We start from the raw sequence: 21,141 nt of genomic DNA, 5'->3' as shown, positions 1-21,141 counted from the left end.
AAATGAAGAGCAAAACCACTCAACAAGGGCATTAAAGGGTGGGAACCCAACGTTGAGTAATCTCATGTTCACAAAAGTTGAGTGAAATTTACCTAACTTTTGGTTAGTTTCTATTTAAAATTAAGTATATTTTACTTAATATTAAGTGAATTTTACTTAATTTCAAGAAAAAATTACTTAATTTTGGGTTCCCACACTGAACCCCCGATTTGAGTGAAAAGTACCTAATATTAAGTACTTTTTTCTAACCGTGTAGAATATTTATTACAAAGATTTCGTCAATGAATCGCCTGCTTTGAGCGTGCTTACAGCGGCACACTAGGAGTTAACTTTCTGAAATCAGTATGGCGAAAGGCATCTAAGGTTCGATTTCTCAAAATTAAGCACCTTCATCGAAAAAATATTTGGTAGGCGTAGTAGCGGACACCTTTCTACATAACCGGTACCAAATAGTTTTTCATGAAAAGTTCCTAATTTTGAGAAAACCCGCATTAGATGTCTTTCACCATACACTGAAATCAAATCAACAATATTTTTTATGTGCACAAACTATATAGAATCAAGCCTGCTTTCCTCAACTCGCTTTTATGTGCAGCATTTAAAATGTATTAATGGTTAATAGAACTTAAATGACAAGCATTTATGATTTATTTAAATAAGAAATTAATTTTCAATGCAATGACCAATAATTAATCAAATATCAATACTCGCACATGAAATATATTGGCGTTTATATTAATGATTACTGTTTGAAAATCACCAACATGGCGGAGCAGCAAACCAAAATACGGCGGACCAACTTGGAATTTGAGCATGTTTTAAAAAGAAAACAACACTTCCAACATCGGAATCCTGGAACACATTGATAAAGGTAAGTGAAGATGACAAAAAAAGCGAAAAAATGAACACCATCCTATGAAAAAAACTACATCATTTCCAGGAAAATCCACCACCGAGCAGGAAGCTCTTTTATTCCTACGAAACGCAAGCAATGTTTTACGCGGTGACGAACCATCGGATAAATCTTTTGTAACACCTCGCTGTTGGTTCAAAGCGATCCACTCCACTTGTGCTGATGCCGGCGTTTGTAATAAAGGCTCTGTGGTAAAACGCCAACAGTAAGAGTCTTGTTTGGCTTTGTAAAAAGTGCGGAAGTAATCGAGTTCGTCGGGGAAAGATAAGCAGTGTGAAACTGGCTACCAAAATACGGCTGATAACAGTATTTCCAGCATCGGCATCTTGGCACATATTGAGGTAAGTGGAGATTTCGAAAAAAAATATACATTATCCTGATAAAAACTTTACACTGCTTACAGGAAACACCACCACTGAGCGGATGCTATTCTATTCCGACAAATCGCACGCGAACAACAGTGACGGACTTTCTGGTGCAGGAGCGCGGCATCACTTCGCTTTCACGGTGGAAGTGGAAAAGACGCTGGTACCTGTCGACGGAACGGTGGTCATTTTAGGCGTTTCGGCACAAACGGATTACGTTACGGATCGAAGAGCAAGCCGTTACAGTGTGGAATCGACTCAAAGGCACCGTCCGCCGCGGGTGGTTTTTGCTTATTATTCAATAGATAGAAGATCCATTTCGGCAACACCAACGTTTCCGTCCCCCACGCTCACCTTGGGACGGCACTACAACATTGTCAATGTTAAAAAAGAATGTCTGGAAGAAAGACAAATATATGTATTTTTTTTATTTCGTATTTTCCCACAAATTATGAAAGAAAAACCAAAATTATATTAGAACGACTTTAAAAGTAACTCACATGGTTATTACTATTACTGCATATAAAACATATTAACATAAACATATAATTAATATTTCACTTGCATTTAAATTCTATTTATGCGTGCACATAAAATTTAAGAGTAGCAAAATTTCTCATTCTATGTGCAAGACTAATATAATATATATGCAAAGCTTGATTGCAAAAATATATGTGCAGTGCACATAAATTTAAGATGCGAAATTATCTCAGTGTACAAATTTCTGGCGGATAACTCCTGCTGGCTATTTTACGCATATACTATAGCGCCTGGATGTGGTAGCGGCGAGTAGAAAATCAGCCACTGCCAATAATTCATTTACTGCATCGCATAAATTAACGTGTCGAATATAAAATTAATTCATACCCTCTACTTATTTTGAATACGTCGATATATTTAAAATGACGCCACAAAATTGAAATTTGTTCAAAATGAGCTGTATTTAGTATGAGTTGATTTATACGTGTACTCTCTCAGCTGCGCTCAAAATGTAAGATATTTATCGAGATAGGGAGGTTATCGAGATGTAGAATAGGCCTTTTCATGTGACACTGCCGAGACTGCACTTGTTTACAACCGCTGAACAGACCTGCAAGTCCGAAGCTGTCACTTTCATAGAAGAACTGTCAATTGACGATAAAATCAGCTGTTTTTAAACGTCTCGTGAAAAGGCCCATACCCGAATGTATGTATGTAGATTGAAGGGACCAAGGAAACCATCGACATAGGGAAAGATTTCGAGTTGTAGAACATCGAGATGTATTATAAATTCAGTAGAAAACCGAATTATAGCCGCTATCGAAATTGGATTTTTCTCACAATCCATACGTCAAACCTAATTTCGGAAGTAGTGCGCTGTATATCACCAAATGAATATAATTCAGTTTTGCACCGAATTGATAATAGAGAGTCGACTGTAACTTTCCAAGTAACTTTCCGCACACAATCTTGGATTTGAGTAAAATGAACTCACTTTTGTTAAACACGATAGTACGAAAGAAATATTTAATATGTGATTTATTTTAACCGTGTAGAAAAGTCGCTGAGTTTTGTTTTGACATTTCTCGAAAGCCAGCTGCACGTCATTTTTGCACAACGACCATCATCGTCAGAGTTTCTTCCTTCGTCGGTGCATTGAAGTTTCTCGGTCGGATTTTCGCTTGCGCTTTATTTGTTGGTATAATTTGAATGTTTTTATCGCGATTCTGTTCGAAATAAGCAGAATATTGTTCTGTAATAGTGACAGCGGTTGTTCTAACCACGGCAGCTATAGTACTAGCGATTTGGGTCAGACAACATCTCGGTAAGTTTGAGGACGGTTGGCTGAGCAGCTTCGTCATTGTCGTACCGTTACAGGTTTGGAGCATCATTCAGAAGGTTTTGCAGCCCCCGACAACGGGCCAAAGTTTACTTACATAAGCTAGAACGAGGAGCAGCGTATTCCGGGTTGGTCTGGGCAGCAGTAGCTCAAGATGTCCAAAGGTGGCAAAATTGTAAGTACTGATTTTATTGTGTCGGCTTACGGATTATGAAGAAGAAAGAAATGACGCACGGAAAAGTGAATGTCATTGAAGTTGTGATGAAAGAGGAAAACTGGTTATTTTATGAAGCTCATGAAGAGTTTTCGACTTGTAAAAACTGTGGTTTTCTAATCATTTGCCAAAAGCCTTTATTATCCGACCACTAAGCGCTACGGCAACGTTCCGGATTATCATCTACATTGATGAATTAACCTCAATCAAAGAAACGAGCAACTTAGAAGTTTGTTATGATTGCCATTTCTCCAGTGCTGGCAGTGTATTAAATTGGTGGCCACTGTTTGAGAAACTTGAACATAAATATTTTAAATGCGTTTTTATGATACCAAAGATAGTATACATGGACACCGAACTATATTGCCGCTAACCGCAAGTCAGACTTATCTGTATATGGACGCCATATCCAGATAAGTCTGACTTGCGGTTAGCGGCAGTATATCAGTAGAGGCACATTTTGCCGTATTACGTATATTCATATCTTATGTAGGCTGTGATTCCTATGTGCATGGGACAATTATGCGTATTATTGCTTGTCAAGAAATGTTTCAATAATCATTTTATGGCCAATTTCTCCACCCTCGCTTAACTCTCAAGCGGTGCTTACCCATACGCTTAAACTTGATCTAGTATCTAAGCGGGTATGAATAAATCGGCCCTTAGAGCTCTGTACTTGTTATAAAACGACCACATGCTATTCTATTAAGTTTCACTTGATAGTAATTTTAGAGTTACGTATTTCGACATTATTGAATTTATGCTTTGGGTACTTTTGCCTTAACTGAAATTTGACCAAAATGTCACTTACACCCCTCTGCTTCTACCCCCCACAAATAATGATTTTATTTTCTTTTTTTCTAAACTGAAACATTGCTAGACCTTGCCCTTCCTCCTTGAAAAGCACACATTTTCCCAAAATAACGTAAACGAATAAGCGACTCTTTTAGTTAAAGCACGCTTTCTTCCGGATGATTGTAAACAAGTAGAAAATGCGTTCCATTGAACCGTATGCGTATTTTCCCAGACTAAGGCAAGTAAGCAGATGATTCCTCCTTATAAAAGGTATTGTATCCTTTGAATAAGAAAAATTAATAGAATTTGCCCAGAAAAGATGAAAGAGCAGATGACTGTTCTATTTATTCTTGAAACATGATATGAAAAAGCTAATGAAACCTAGTGATTGGCCGAAATAAGAAAAAATCGTAAATGGCTGCTTCTTGAGAAACTACGCATGTGCTTCAACTAAGACGAAATAGTCAATTATTTTTTTTTAAGCACGCGTTTAGTATTTCAATTGTAGATTCTACTCCTGTTTCTGGGAAGTTAGCTTATACCAATCTAAATGGAGTGATACATAATTCCGTTCATGCTATTTCAAAGGCTTGAATGGAATAACGTCCACATTTTATCGGGTTAGGATGTCGGATGCTAAATAATTAATGTACCTAAATGAAGATTTCGTCGAACCACGATCCAATGACTTTCTTTTTTTGCCTTCCTCGTATACAAAGTATACGTAAAGGCTATATGTGCGCACCCACCCAAATAAAATGTCACTCATTTTTCAGGTACTTATCCTTAACCGATTTAGTCGCAACAAGTTGCATTCGACGCAGAATACTCTCCCATTTTTTCCTATTGAAAATTGGCCAGATCAGACTATGGGCTCAAGAGTAATGGCCAAAATACTATTTTCATAATGCACATGAAAGGCACCATCACCGCTAGGTGGATTAATCAGGGTTTTTTCTTATAAGTCGAATATGTGTTAGGTACTGCTTTTTGATACTTTATTTGGCGAATCAGTCCATTTAAAAAGCGTTCAGTACTTCGAAATATCCCGTGTTTATTACTTACCTTTTTTTTATATATCTAAAATCTAATTTGAAAAACTTTTTGTTTAGGTACTTCGGGTTCAATCACCGGATGGAACCAAGAGAGTGGAGATTTCCGACACCAGTAATTTAAGGGAATTGTACGAGCTTGTTCACGGCACTTTTGCCTTCAATGATTATGGATTCGCACTTTTCAAAGAAAGGAACTGTACGAAAGAGGTAAGGGAGAACATATTATGGAAAGCCATGCAATATTTTCATTCAAATTTCTCTGTTTGTAGATTGTCTCCAGTCGCTCTCAGACAGTGAAAGAAAGTGGTCTGAAGCATGGTGATATGATTTATCTGAAGCATATTGCTGGACCATCAACTTCGAAGGAGCCTGTAAGTCTTGTATTTGCTTTTTGTCTCGTGAAATTAGGTAAATGAATTAATTATCATCATGTTTGCAGGAAAGAAGTTCGTCCGTAGCGTCGATGGCCTCCACCAGTAGTTCCTCATTCAGCGGGGCAGCTGGGTTCAGTCGGGAGCCAACTCCCAGCACCAGCTACGGTGCCAATGCTTCAGCTGTTCTAAACGGAGAGGACTCAGTCGATATAGAGCTCTATAAGCAAGACGGAAGAATACAAAGAAAGCGAGATGAAAAATTGTATGTTTTCAATGTGACTAAACGTCATCCAAACCAAACAAATTATTAAAATTATCCTTTGTAGATGCCGTCATAACTCGAATGGTTGTTGCGTCCATTGCTCTCCACTCGAACCGTGGGACGAAACCTACCTCAAGGAGCAGAAGATTAAGCATTTCTCGTTTCATTCACACCTGAAGAAACTCACATCGGGTGTGGATCGCGGCAAGTTCGTCGCCCTAGAAGATCTCAATTGTAAGATCAAAACCGGCTGCCGGGATCACCCGCCGTGGCCCAAGGGCATTTGTTCCAAGTGTCAACCGTCGGCCATTACGCTCAACCGACAGGCCTATCGTCACGTTGATAATGTTATGTTCGAAAACACCGGAATAGTCGAGCGATTCCTCAACTATTGGCGCACCACCGGTCACCAGCGCATCGGTATGCTGTTCGGCACCTATGAGGTTCATCCGGATGTCCCGCTGGGTATCCGTGCTCGTGTCGCAGCTATCTATGAACCGCCACAGGAAAGCAATCGCGATTCAATTCTGTTGCTGGAAGATGAACATGAAGCCGAGGTGAACGAAATGGCCCGCCACTTGGGGTTGCGTCGCGTGGGTTGGATCTTTACAGATCTTCTGGCCGAGAATGCCGCCGCTGGTACAGTGAAGCATGTTCGCGGTATCAAAACACATTTTCTAACAGCACAGGAATGCATTCTGGCTGGCCATCTGCAGAACAATCATCCGAACCGCTGTAAGTACGCAAATGGTGGATACTTTGGATCAAAATTTGTCACAGTCTGCGTCACAGGTAATTTAATCTCAAGATATTGAAAATAAGGAAGAAATCACATAGTTCTGGTTTTAGGTGATGATAAGAAACAAGTGCACATGGAAGGGTATGCTGTCACGGCGCAGTGTATGGCACTTGTTAGAGATAATTGTTTGATTCCAACCAAGGATGCTCCAGAGTTGGGGTACATTCGTGAATCAACCGACAAGCAGTACGTTCCGGACGTGTACTATAAGGTAAGTGGAGATTTTTCTTTTTTTATTGACGATTGCAGAATATTTCTGCTAAATTAAAATTAGTAGGAAAATAGATTTTAATCGTTGTTTTGAAGACAGCTGGACGATCTCAATCTGATTCGCTGTTTACAAACTGAAATATTTTGGAAAGCACCTCTAAAAGTTTTGATTTTTTCTCAATTGGTCAAGGCTCTTATGAACCACACCAAACGCCTTTTTTACTTTGTAAAAAAAATTACCCTTATTTATTTTTACATATTTGTAAATAGCGGTGGTGGACGAAAGTGTTTGGAAGCGAAACAAATTGGATACGTTTACTAAAATATGTTCATTTCTTCTCTCGCATAATATACGATTCCTCTTGTTGTGTCACGATTCTTAGACTGCCGCTATTAAAATTCCACACTTAGTGCCCTCCATACCGCTCGGCATGCCTATACTGCCGTCATACGTATATTTGTCCCATGTTTGCTGGTATTTCCTATGTACATGGGACAATTATGCGTAGAACGGCAGTATATGCAACCGCTGGCGTTGATGTAACGAATGTCTGTGAACTGGAAAATGGACATATTTCAAATGTCACTCCTCGTGTGGAAGTCAACTGGAAAAGTTAGTTGGTAGTTACCCTGATAACGTTTCTCAAATCGTTAATTTAAATAACTAGCATAGCAGTCCCTAGTCTCGCATGTGATCATGAGTCTCTGGGTTTGCCTCTGCTGCGATGTCCCACTGGGTTCCAGTATAATGCTTGTTTACAGTTTTCGTTTTCCGCCCCTACGTAGAGTGTGGCCGACCCAGCCCCACTTCCGATCCCGAATATCTGTTGCCTCTGGTGACAACGACGATGGAGCTCGTTGCTTGAAACCCAGTTGAGACCACCAGGCCCAAATTATGTACCGCAGGCATCTGTTGATGAACACCTGCAGCCGTTGAGCTTACTCTGCATATCAGAGCGCCGTTGCGCGAGGAGTGCAACATCATCCGCCAATTCGAAGTCATTTAGGTGCTCCATGGTTATAGGCTGCCATAACAGCCCGCGGTTTGGTTCACGGTCAATCGCATCTACCAGAATCTCGTCGATTACGATGAGGAACAGTAACGGTGATAGAATACATCCTTTCCTCACACCAGCTACGACCCGGATAGGGTCGGACAAGACCCCATTGTGCAGTACTCTACACGAGAGGGCCTCGTACTGTGCCTCGATAAGGCCGGTGATTTTCTCAGGAACTCCCTTGCGTCTCAGGGCGCCCCACATATTCTCGTGATTGAGACGGTCGAAAGCTTTTTCGTAGTCAATGAATACCAAGTAAAGAGACTTTTGGAATTCGTTGACCTTCCCCAGAACGATGCGGAGCGTGACAATATGGTCCACACAGGATCTTCCGCGACGGAATACGGCTTGCTGCCGCCGGAGAGTCGCATCGATCTTCTCCTGAATCCGGGCTAGGATAATTTTGCACAGAACTTTGAGAACGGTACACAGCAACATAATGCCTCGCCAGTTATCGCATACAGTCAGGTCACCCTTTTTGGGTACCTTCACTAAGATACCATGCATCCAGTCGACCGGGAAAGTTGCGGTGTCCCAGATATTACGAAATAAACGATGCAGTAGTTGAGTGGATGTCATGGGGTCAGCTTTGAGCTTCTCGGCTGATATGCGATCGACCCCTGGGGCTTTATTCGATTTCATGCTTTGGATGGCTGTTTGAATCTCTAGCAGTGATGGAGCTTCGGTATTGACGCGTGTTATACGTCGGATCCTAGGCAGATCATGCCGAGGTGGTGATGGCCTGGCTGGCTGATCATTCGCGTTTTTCACAGGCATCGTTGCATTCAGCATTCATCTTCACCCCGCTTAAGCGTCGTGAGATATCGTAGAGGAGGCGAATGTCCCCGGTTGCGGCGGCTCTCTCTCCTTCGTCGGCCAGAGAGTCTGCCCACGCTCGCTTGTCCCGTTGACATGAGCGTTGTACTTCCTTCTCAAGAGCCGCGTATCGTTGACGGGCTACGACTTTGGCTCCTCTGGTTTTCGATCGCTCTATCGCGGCTTTGGCTTCTCTTCGCTACTCTATCTTCCTCCAGGTCTCATCGGTGATCCATTGTTTTCTCTCTGTGCGTAGTTCGCCCAGATTGTTCTCGCTGGTGGCGATAAAGGCATTCTTGATGGCGGTCCATTGGTCTTCCACGCTGCCACCTTCCGGAATATCTGCAGCACGCGTCTCCAGTTCTTCAACGAAGGACCGTTTCATCGTGGCATCTTCCAGTCGGCGTGTGTTGAATCGTCGTCCAACTCTTTCCTCCTGCCGACGAATCCGCGCAATGCGCAGGCGTATTTCGCCGACGAGGAGGTGATGATCAGACGCGATATCGGCACTACGTTTATTCCGTACATCAAGAAGGCTCCGTTTCCATTTTAGGCTGATGCAGATGTGGTCGATTTGATTTTCTGTAAAGCCGTCACGGGAGACCCACGTGACCTTGTGAACCGGTCGATGAGGGAAGAGCGATCCCCCGATCACCATGTCGTTATTACCACAAAATTCTGCGAACAGCTCTCCGTTTTCGCTCATTTCTCCGATACCATGGCGTCCCATAATGCGCTCATGGTTCGAGTTGACGGATCCGATCTTCGCATTGAAGTCGCCCAAACAGATCTTGATATCACCCTTCGGAATTCTATCAACGATAAAAGAGAGGCAAAAACCTCTTCGAATCATGACAAGCCATGAAAACAAAACTATCGCACTTGTATACTGCCGTTCTACGCATAATTGTCCCATGTACATAGGAAATCCCAGCAAACATGGGACAAATATACGTATGACGGCAGTATACAAGTTGGAAAAAAGATGATTCGGATAGGCGCCCCCCACCGATGGGGTTTGATAAAACGCTTTGTTCTCGCTCATTTTATGTTGGGGACCATATTTTTTCACACAGCTGTATAAAACAAGTTGAAATGCATCATTGGAACCGGTGTCCCCCGCAATTGGGGCTTAATAAAAGAAATTTATCATGGGTTGTAGCCCCCGAATCAGTTCATTATCGTAACAGCTATCGGAAAACGTCTCTTACGGTATGCTATCTATCGAGAGTGTATACAGACATGATAAGTGAGAGATTTGCTCATTCTCCTTTGGATTCAAACACCCTGCCCCTTCTTGATTTCTGACAGCATTCTAGATAAGGATCTCAAAAGTAAAACATGAGTAGTGTCCAATCTACAAATTACACCATAACAATGCTAATGCTAGTTCCGGGCAAATTTTATATTTAAATAAAGAAATAATGCATTAATTTGCCTTATTCCTGACAAATGAGATTTTTTAAGAAGCAGTAATTTACTCTTTTGCCATTTTACGAATGCGTCCTCCAATTGAGGAGTGATTCATTTGTTAGAACCAGTGTTGTAAAATGTCATTTTCATTGGTTTGTATGATTTTCCCAGAACTTTTTCAAAAGTTACTTATCAAGTCATTGAATATGACGAACTTATAGCGTTCAAATGTGCCTACAAATTTGTCTTACAAGACATTGCTGTAAATATGTACACGCTAAAAATGAACTACTCAAAATTGAGTCAAATCCGACTCATTTTCATTAAAAACGGGACAACTCAAAATTTGAGTAAAAGATACTACTTCAATAAAATGATGATTGCACTTAAACTAGGAGTCTGTTTGTCGTAAAATGCACTTAGATAGATAGATAAACTTGATTCGCATCTGTCGTATTAAAAATTGATGGAAGGCCAAGCTTAACTTTCGCGAAATCATTATTTTATTGAAGTAGTATATATTACTCAAATTTTGAGTTGTCCCGTTTTTAATGAAAATGAGTCGGATTCGACTCAATTTTGAGTAGTTCATTTTTAGCGTGTAATATGGGTCGTGGGAGGCAAAATGTCATTCAAATGACATTATGTCAAATGACATGTGACATTTTGGAGAGATTTCACTCTCCAGCCTCAAATGGTATATTTAGAGAACAACGTACCCTTTAACAAAAATATAGCACTACTCGCACCAGTGGTCTATCTCGATGTAAATTTCTAGCAGAACTTGACAGATTGGCCGATAATTTGAACGGAAATCAAAAATATAAATTGGAAGTATGTTTCAGAAATATTAAATTTTGATAAATCAGTAATAGCAAACAATTAATTTTATAAATCAAACATATTATGTGGCAAGCGCGACCCAAACTTTGCAAACGCACGCATTAGAAGCTTGAAAACGCGTCAATAATTTTGGAAGATAATTTTAGTTTAGATAGGGTAAATCACTACTTGCCACCCAAAAAAATTTAAAAATCGTAAGGGAATTTGGGATGAATTTTCTGAAGGAATTGTTAAAGAGACCACGAAGAAATTTCTAAATGTGCTTATGAAGGAATTCCAGAAAAATTTCTGAAGGAATTCTTCAAGACATATTTAAAGGAATTCCTGGGAGAATTTCCAAGGCAATTACTGGAGAATGTTAACAATGTTAGAACAACCTTTAAGAATTCTTTCTGAAATTCCTTTCGGACATTTCTTTAGGAATTTGTTCGGAAGTTCCTAGAGTTTCGTCATAGCATTTTCGGAAGAATTCCCAGAGAAAACGACAACTTCCGATGGAATGGAATTTCCAAGGAAAATAATTTCTGAAGGAATTGCTGAAAGAATTTCCGGAGGAATAATTGCCAGAATAAGGAATTTCAAAAAGAAATGAAAATAAAAATTTCAAAGAAAATCCTTATGTTTTTATGAAGGAATTTCTAAAGCAATTTCTGAAGAAGTTAACACCTTGATGAATTTTAAAACTGTATAAGGTAAGCCAAGAAAGGATTTTAGCATTTAAATATTGTCAAATCTTCAAAGTTTCAGAATTATTGTGACATGACACATGACAATTATTGAATACTTTTCAAAACTATTTATTCCTTTTTTCAAATAATAATAAAATCATCCGCACCATGTTAACCTTAACCGGTGAAAGCTGCTTCTAGATGTTATGGGTTCAACGTATTTTTAGAATCCTAAAAATTTATTGAAAACCCTGGAAATATCTGGGAATTTTTATTTTGAAGATGAGTCAACACCCTGAATTGACTTTAAAAGTTCCATAACTTGTGATATAATTGTCGTAAATTTTTACATATATCAAAACGCGTAGTTTATTAGTGCTCACATTTTTGTAGGACATCACGGATCGGATTTTTGTTTAAAAAAACTGAAACCAAGAATACTGAATTTAAGGGATTCATTTTCATTTATTCAGACTAAGGCCGAAGTGGCCTGTGCGGTATATAAGAGTCTTCTCCATTCGGCTCGGTCCATGGCTACACGTCGCCAACCACGCAGTCTACGGAGGGTCCGAAAGTCATCTTCCACCTGATCGATCCACCTTGCCCGCTGCGCACCTCGCCTTCTTGTGCCCGTCGGATCGTTGTCGAGAACCATTTTCACCGGGTTACTGTCCGACATTCTGGCTACGTGCCCGGCCCACCGCAGTCGTCCAATTTTCGCGGTGTGAACGATGGATGGTTCTCCTAACAGCTCATGCAACTCGTGATTCATTCGCCTCCTCGACGTACCGTCCGCCATCTGCACCCCACCATAGATGGTACGCAGCACTTTCTTTTCGAAAACTCCAAGTGCGCGTTGGTCCTCCACGAGCATCGTCCAGGTCTCGTGTCCGTTGAGGACTACCGGTCTAATGAGCGTTTTGTAGATTGTCAGTTTGGTATGGCGGCGAACTCTATTCGATTGGAGGGAGCGTCTTGTGGAGTCCAAAGTATGTACGATTTCCAGCCACTATGCGTCTCCGAATTTTCCTGCTGGTATCATTTTCGGCAGGCACCAGTGAGCCCAAGTACACAAATTCTTCTACCACCTCGATTTCGTCACCACCGATGCTAACTCGCGGTGGGTGGCTCACATTGTCTTCTCTTGAACCTCTTCTTATCATGTACTTCGTCTTCGACGTGTTGATGACTAGTCCGATCCGCTTGGCTTCCCTCTTCAGTCTGATGTAGGCTTCCTCCATCTTCTCAAATTTACGTGCCATAATATCTATGTCGTCGGCGAAGCCAAATAGCTGGAAGGACTTATTGAAAATTGTACCACTCGTGGTAATCCCTGCTCTTCGTATTACCTCTTCCAAAGCGACTTTGAATAGCAGACACGAAAGACCATCATCTTGTCGTAACCCTCTGCGGGTTTCGAAGGGACTCGAGAATGCCCCTGAAACTCGAACTACGAACATCACCCGATCCATCGTCGCTTTGATCAACCGTGTCAGTTTATCCGGAAATCCGTGTACATACATTAGCTGCCATAGCTGGTCCCGATCGATTGTATCATATGCGGCTTTGAAGTCGATGAATAGATGATGTGTGGGCACGTTGTATTCGCGGCATTTCTGCAGTACTTGGCGAATGGCGAACACCTGGTATGTGGTGGAGCGTTCGCCCATAAAACCTGGTGCTAGTCGACGGCATAAAATTTGGGAGAGTACCTTGTAGGCGGCGTTCAGCTATGTGATTGTGCGGTAGTTGCTACAATCCAGCTTATCGCCCTTTTTGTAGATGGGACACACGACACCATCCATCCACGCCTGCGGCAGAACTTCATCCTCCCATATCTTGGTAATTACCCAGTGCAGCGCTCTAGCCAGTGCCTCATCACCGTGTTTAAACAGCTCTACTGGCAGTTGATCAACCCCAGGAGCTTTGTTGTTTTCCAGCTCGCCGACCTTTTCTACCTAGTACATGCTTTAATGCGGGTCAGACTTAAGCTATCACATTATCTTCGTTCAGCCTTCTACCACTTTTGCCTTTCTCGTACAAGAAAGTTGTACCGGAAGGCTATCATTTCACTCCGAAAACGTACTTTCTTTAGAAGGCTCCTAGACCCATAGTGTTATACACCAATCGACTCAGCTCGACGAACTAAGCAAATGTCTGTCCGTCGGTGCGTGTGTGTGCACAAAAGATGAAAAAAATTGTTATCAAATTTTGTGGTAAATTCTTGTTGATCGCTATTGAATTTGATAACGATCGGTCATTGCGTTCAAAAGTCATAAGGAAAATGGTGAACCAAACCGGTGTGTGTCTTGACCAAATGCGAGAAAAGCAGTACCACTACTAGGTGTTTTAGTTTGTTTTTCTTTTATTCGTTTCCAATTTTCTCTATATAAACTATTAGCATCGCCAGATCCGTTGTCATGTCAGTTCCGGTTCGTTAACTCATCTATCATTATTTTAAATTAAATTTGCCACATGCTGTGCACATGCTTTTCGAGTTTTGAAGCATTGCATTTTGTGTTGCTAGCTGTCGGATAAAATTCTCAAACCGAGATTCGCACAGCCGAGTCCGGTAAATGAATTTAACATACGAGGGAGGAGGGGCCGTAAGTGCTCACAAATAGAGGAGGGGGCAATATGCCCTACCTAGATAAAGACTGCTTTGATATCTTAGCTGTGGGTATTTATAACTCATGTAACAGTAAAACAATAAAGCTAGCTGATGCCAGCTTAATATTTAAAAAATCTCAATATTCACATTTAAAAAAAAGAGTTGTGATATTTCGTTGCCGGAAAATGTATGATGAAAAACGCCTTTTGTCTGGCAGGGAACAATGCGTCAGCGAATCAACATTCTGGTATGGACCGTATGTGGAGACGCGTTGTACATTGTAGGTTAGTCCCATAAGGGCGTTTTGCCTTGCCAAATGTTAGATGTTTCATCAAAATGTGGAAATTTTATATTTTCCTTTCTTCCTATATATTATACTGAAACTTTTGTCGCCTAACTTATACATAATTTTAGGTCTAGTATCTCGAACAGGGTAAATATGAGGGAATACACAGAAGGCGTTTTGCCCGCAGGATTTTGGAGCTCCTTCCGACATTAATCAAAATGATTATAATAAATAATATTATTTCAATGATTTTTTGCTTTCTAATTTTTATTTTTATTTTATTCAAAGTAGAGCAACAACAGATAATCCAATCTGTAGTCCCACTTCTGTCCAAATCAATTATTGCAATATTTTTTGCCTTTCTCGTATACTAAGTATACGTAAAGGCTATATGATCGCTCCAAAAACAAACTTTTTATAGAAGGCCCGGAGACCCATAGTGTTATATACCGATCGACTCAGCTCGACGAATTGAGGTGATGTCTGTGTGTGTGTGTGTGTGTGTGTGTGTGTGTGTGTGTGTGTGTGTGTGTGTGTGTGTGTGTGTGTGTGTGTGTGTGTGTGTGTGTGTGTGTGTGTGTGTGTGTGTGTGTGTGTGTGTGTGTGTGTGTGTGTGTATGTATGTATGTGTGTCTGTGCGCACCCACCCAAAAAAAATGTCACTCATTTTTAAGGTACTTATCTTTAACCGATTTACTCGCAGCAAGTTGCATTCGACGCAGGATACTCTACCATTGTTTCCTATTGAAAATTGGTCAGATAGGACTATGGGCTCGGAAGTTATGGCCAAAATACCATTTTTTATAGAAAAAATGAGTAAAAAAATGTCACTCATTTTTCAGGCACTTATCCTTAACCAATTTACTCGCAACAAGTTGCATTCGACGCAGGATGCTTTACCATTGTTTCCTATTGAAAATTGGCCAGATCGGACTATGGGCTCAAGAGTAATGGGCAAAATACTATTTTTATAATGCACGAGAAAGGCACCATCACCGCTAGGTGGATTAATCAGGGTTTTTGCCAATGGGACAAATCGCTAAATTTTACACAGGCAAATTCGCACCCAGTTGTACACTCCATAAAGAATATTTACACTGTGCAATATTTCATGTTAATCTCTATTCCTATTCCAATCGTATACCTCAAAAAGTTATGAAGCTACTAATTCGAACTAAACCTCCAGTTAATTTGGTGTACCGAAGCCTCCCTTCGCAGTGAAAATTATTTTCGTCGTTCCACAACAACTGATTGTACACAGTACTTTATGTGACATACAACAGTAAACCATGCAAACCTTACAATAAAATGTTGCCCTTCATGCACCATGGAAACGTCCCCATCTTGCCGGACGGAACCGTTCACACTCACTTCCCCCTCCACCTTTGCCATCACCTTGGCGACAGTCCCAAATGAAACACATTCACCCCCAAACCATCGGATCCTTTTCGTTCTGTTTTATTGCATCATTACGGTTTTTGTAGTTTTGCTGTTGCTCGTGTTGTTGTTGATGTTTCGATTACTTTTTTTTTGTTGTCATGAAAATTTTCCTTCTTTTTTATATATTTTCGCTTGGATGTAGGTACTTTCCGCGTCGAGTTCCGTTGAATTGCGTCTTTTCAAATTAAAATTTTGACGATACTTTCGGTTTTTTTTCTTCGGATGGTGCAACCCGTGGTAGGAATCCATTAAAGGGTTATGTATATAGATCAATTATATGTTCTGCAATGCTGGTTATTCAGTTTTCTTCATTAGGTTAGGGAAAAGAACGTTTCGTTTTGTTTCTTATTCGGAGCATGCAACGTTTGTGGTTGGAGTTTTCCATCATTTTCCATAAAGTGAATCGAACATATAATGAGGACGTTGTCAACAGTGCACACACAATTAATTAGGTAATTAACTGGGATCATTATTTGAACCAATTTTTTGGTCCTTCCTGGTTGGCTTACTTGCTCGCGTACGCATTTCGAAAATGTTGATTAGTAACAAAATATATATATGTTGCCCTATTTTTGTGTTTCGATTCCTAAAGGGCCTTTCTTGAATGCTTTCGATTTCGTATTACATTATCTGATTGCAGTTTACTTGTGGTTAAGTTTTACATTCTATTTCTTGTTTAATGCTGTTTCTCTTTAGCGTTTTCTAACTCCAGGTACAGTTTTGCGTTCCTTCTGTTTCTGTTTCATTTGGTTTTGGTTGTAAGATTGTGTATGTGTTTTGCGAATAATTCATACATATTTGAATTGTAGATTATACGTACGTTTAATGGGATTTCTGCTTCGTGAGATCTAAATCTATTTCTCGTTTAAATATCTGTTTCATTATTTTACACTCGGTTGATAGTAGATCGTTCTATGTCTCCGTATTATTTTTCTGCTTCGTGCTTTTTTCTTACTCTGCTTTTCGAGAAAGAGATAGGTGTTCTACACTTTCACTTGTACTTTTGCATAATTCGGTAATATACTACATCAATTTATAAGCTTCAGTTTGGATAGTATGTGCTTATTTTGTTTTATTTTTATTTATCATATTTGTTTTTGAGATAGATTTTGATCTCGATTGATGCAAATGTTTTTTATTTTAATTTTTATTAGGAATATTTTGCATTTTTGTAGAAGACAACTACTTACGACGAACAATGTTTTTTTTTGTGTATTTCCTCTATTTAATTGAGTTTTTTTGCTTGTTTCATCGAACGATTATTATAGATTATATGTGTTGTTATAGGTTCAATTATTTTCCGAAATCATTCCGCTTGATTATCTCCTTCTTGTACCAGTTTGAAAGGCCTTACGTTTCTTTCCCATCATGACGTTTGTATTATTTGATAGTTGTTTAAAGCGCGTAGAAATAAGAAATTGTTTGCAGCCGCATTTGTTCTACAGTGTGGTCAGAATATCGGTCTCTGGCGAACGTTACGTGAATGGTGAATTGCTGCGGTCGTAAAATTACATATCATGTTTTCTATGTGATTCTTAATACTCCCAATGGACATCAGCAGTACTAAATTTGGGAGAGCATGGTGTTGAGCATTCACGAATTTTGTGGAATGATGCTCAACAATTCACGTGTACGGGACAAAGATTTGTTTCAAGAATAACTTTTTAATATTGATTCCTGTCATACACTCAGGAAAATCGACACATACTTTATGGCAAAAATCCATGTATTTTGAACTATGCATATCATGCGTCGGCACATACTTATTTGCATACAAATTCACACATGGATACGATGACCCACATGGATAGTATGTATGAACGCTCATGTAATGCATGCGGGTGCATGAAATATATGTGTCGAAAATATGGAATGCATTTGGCAACCCCCATTGCAAAAATCCATGTGTAAACTCATGAATATATTCATTAATTTCTCATTTTGATTTTTTAGAATTTAGTTTTACGAGTTTTTCATCCAATAAAATAATTTCTTGATTTTTCAAAATATTTAGAGTTCGAAGTTCACAGTCGACTTACTGCAATTTTTAAATTTTCAGGGTTATTTTTTTATTTTCGGTGTAAAAAACATTTTTAAATTTATCTATACTGATGAATAGCCTTCTATTGCAGCGGTTCTCAACCTTTTTCTTGAGAGATACCCCTTCGAACTTTTGCATTAATTTAGGTACCCCCTCTCGAAAGTAGGCTTCCAATCCTCTTGAAAAAATAATTCCAAGCCCTTTGAAGGGAAGCTCCTTTCAGCTTTTGAATCCCTTTAAAGTAGGTTTCCGCGCCTTAATTAAAGGATTCTGAGCCTCTTGTAGATAGGCTTCCGAGCCTCTTGAAGACGATTTTCGAGCCACATAAAAGGAGGCTTCCTTTGCATCTTGAAAGGAGGCTTCTGAGCCTCTTGAAAAAAGAATTCTGAGCCTCTTGAAAAAAAGAATTCCGAGCTTCTTGAAAGGAGGCTCCCGAGCCTCTTAAAAGGAAGCTTACGAGCTTCTTGAAAGGAGGCTTGCGAGCCTCACAAAAGAAGCCTTCCGAGCCTCTTAAAAAGAGGCTTCAGAGCCTCTGTAAGTAGGCTTTTGAGCCTCTTGAAAGAAGGAGGCATCTGAGTCTCTTGAAAGGCAGCTTACAAGCCTCTTAAAAGAAGGCTTCCGAGCCACTTGAATGGATCTTGAAAGGAGGCTTCCGAGCCTCATGAAAGGAGGCTTTTGAGCCTCTAGAAAAGAAGGCTTTGAGCAGCTTGAAAGGAGGCTTCCGAGCCTCTTGAAAGAAGACTTCCGAGCCTCTTGAAAGAAGGCTTCCGAGTCTCTTGAAAGGAGGCTTCTGAGCTTCCTGAAAGGATGTTTTTGAGCCTCTTGAACGGAAGTTTCTGAGCCTCTTGGATCTTGGAAATGATCTTGAAAGGAGGTTTGCGAGCCTCTTGCCAGCCCCTTGAAAGAAGGCTTTTGAGCCTCTAGAGAAGGAGACTTTTTAGCATTCTGAAAGGAGGCTTTTGAGCCTCTTGAAAGGGAATTTTGAGCCTTTTGAAAAGAGCCTTCCGAGCCTCTTGAAAGGAGCCTTCTGTGCCTCTGAAAGGAGGCTACTGAGCAACGAATCAAAAGAGCTTTAGTGAAAAAAAAATCATTTTGTTCATTCGACGTTTTGTTCGTTTGATCTTTTGTTCCGCGCTGATTGATTTGACATTGTGCTGATTGTGGAAGGCAGGATTCAATTGGGATTTATTGAACGCATTGCATATTATGTAGGGGAACGGTTCGGCACTTCATCTCATAGCTCCCATTTCCATGCCATCAAAAACAAAGCAATAAAAAGGAATTTGATTTGTTTTTTTATTTTTGTGCAGCAGTGAACACGCATGTTAGCAAAAATAAGCGACAAGATTGATGCTGTATATCTCTGTTTTGCGACGAGACGAATATATGTTCAATGAGATGGAAAATGGAACAGTTCCCCATAAAATATAAATTTTTGAAATAAAAAATACGCAATCGTCAAAACTTTATCAATAAGTTTTGATTGGAATTGTAATACGTCCGCCATTACGCATTTTTGTCCGAGGTACCTCCTAGGGCCAGCGAAGGCACCCCCAGGGGTACATGTACCCCAGGTTGAGAACCGCTGTTCTATTGAATAAGATTAGTTGTGGAAAAATACTGAAACACGGAGGAACAAAAAAATACTCAATTTCCAATAATGTTTTAATAATGTTAATTTTTAAAGTTAATTTTAAACTACATTTACTACATCGAAATCAAACACTTTTCGAACGATTGAAAATTACAAAAAAATAATCAAAGTGCCCCGTTTAAAGGCGGTCTTGGGCGGTAGAAGCTTAAGTTTCCTCGCCCAAAAAAATTTAAATATATTTAATTGTAATAGTTTGTTCTTAATGCTCTGAAGCTTGAAATATCGTGGACATTAGGGTGCCAATGGAATGTATATGGTAAAAAAAAATTGTCATCGAATTTCAAAAAACGACATTGCTCACAAGTTTCTTTACCCCAAAATATGACCCCATACAAAATTTGAGCTCAATCGGACATGATTTAGGGGTGCCTTTCATCACCAAATGTCCAAATGCCAAATGACTTAAAAATGCATAAAAAGTCGAGATGTTATCTCAAAAAAAAAATTTTTTTAATGGTTGGAAGATCTCTTAAAAGGCGGTCTTGGGCGGTAGAAGCTTAAGTTTCCTCGCCCAAAAAAATTTAAATATATTTAATTGTAATAGTTTGTTCTTAATGCTCTGAAGCTTGAAATATCGTGGACATTAGGGTGCCAATGGAATGTATATGGTAAAAAAAAATTGTCATCGAATTTCAAAAAACGACATTGCTCACAAGTTTCTTTACCCCAAAATATGACCCCATACAAAATTTGAGCTCAATCGGACATGATTTAGGGGTGCCTTTCATCACCAAATGTCCAAATGCCAAATGACTTAAAAATGCATAAAAAGTCGAGATGTTATCTCAAAAAAAAATTTTTTTTAATGGTTTTTTCTCTTAGAAGATTTTTGGGACTTCAAAATTCAAAATTTTTATAGCAAGATTTTGAGCATCCCTAAATCATGTCCGATGGAGCTCAAATTTTACATAGGGGCATATTTTAGAGCTTAGGAAATTTCTGGTTTTGCTCAAGGGGATATATTTGGCTACGAAAACGTTTGCGTATTGCAGTGTTAAAATTCGATGGAAAAATTTTCGTCATCTGAAATCGTTTTTTTTTTATTTTTTTTAAATAACGTCAGAGGCATCAAAAATAAAAATTCGATTTTGGACTTTTCCTTTGGGAAAATTTTCATGGATAAAAATGTCTTAACTTTGATGAATTTTAGTCACCCCTAAATCATGTCCGATTGAGCTCAAATGTTGCATATATTTTAGGGTAATAAAATTCGAAAATGTTATTTTCATTGGCACCCTAGTGGACATATGGTGAAGTGGTTGCAATTGGTTGGTTGGTTGCAATAATTGAACGTATGAATCAAAGAAATTGTAAAAATGTGTACATTTCGGTTGAAAACACTTATTTTGTTGTTGTTTTCTCGGAATTACGGAAAATCAAACTTATGCATTTTCGTCAAACAACTTATTCAATTTTATTTTATTAATATATGCTTCAATTGAATAAAGGATAGATGTTTATCGCTAAATCTTTCCCTTCGTGAATGCTCAACCTCGAATTGATCC

General features: G+C 39.5%; 1 protein-coding gene and 1 long non-coding RNA gene across 3 annotated transcripts in view; both read left to right on the top strand.

Annotated features, from left to right (window-relative positions):
- Nucleotides 1-778: 778 nt before the first annotated feature.
- Nucleotides 779-1,635, top strand: LOC134219553 (uncharacterized). Its single transcript, XR_009981605.1, has 3 exons — nt 779-871; nt 941-1,254; nt 1,317-1,635. It is a non-coding gene; the product is annotated as an uncharacterized LOC134219553 (long non-coding RNA).
- A 1,230-nt stretch (nt 1,636-2,865) lies between these two features.
- Nucleotides 2,866-21,141, top strand: part of LOC134225331 (nuclear protein localization protein 4 homolog) — a 74,890-nt gene continuing 56,614 nt past the window's right edge. The window contains exons 1-7 of one of the 2 annotated variants that reach the window (XM_062705305.1): nt 2,866-3,082; nt 3,136-3,272; nt 5,219-5,368; nt 5,431-5,532; nt 5,601-5,797; nt 5,862-6,589; nt 6,647-6,807. In XM_062705305.1, the coding sequence (XP_062561289.1) occupies nt 3,252-3,272; nt 5,219-5,368; nt 5,431-5,532; nt 5,601-5,797; nt 5,862-6,589; nt 6,647-6,807 (1,359 nt within the window). In that variant the 5' untranslated portion in view covers nt 2,866-3,082; nt 3,136-3,251. The remainder of the gene's footprint in view (nt 3,083-3,135; nt 3,273-5,218; nt 5,369-5,430; nt 5,533-5,600; nt 5,798-5,861; nt 6,590-6,646; nt 6,808-21,141) is intronic. The other variant, XM_062705304.1, reaches the window with a different exon arrangement.

Source organism: Armigeres subalbatus, chromosome 3 (assembly GCF_024139115.2).
Source record: "Armigeres subalbatus isolate Guangzhou_Male chromosome 3, GZ_Asu_2, whole genome shotgun sequence".
Taxonomy (NCBI): Eukaryota; Metazoa; Arthropoda; class Insecta; order Diptera; family Culicidae; genus Armigeres; species Armigeres subalbatus.
Note: the sequence above shows the minus strand (reverse complement) of the source record. Positions and strands in the feature narration are given on the sequence as shown.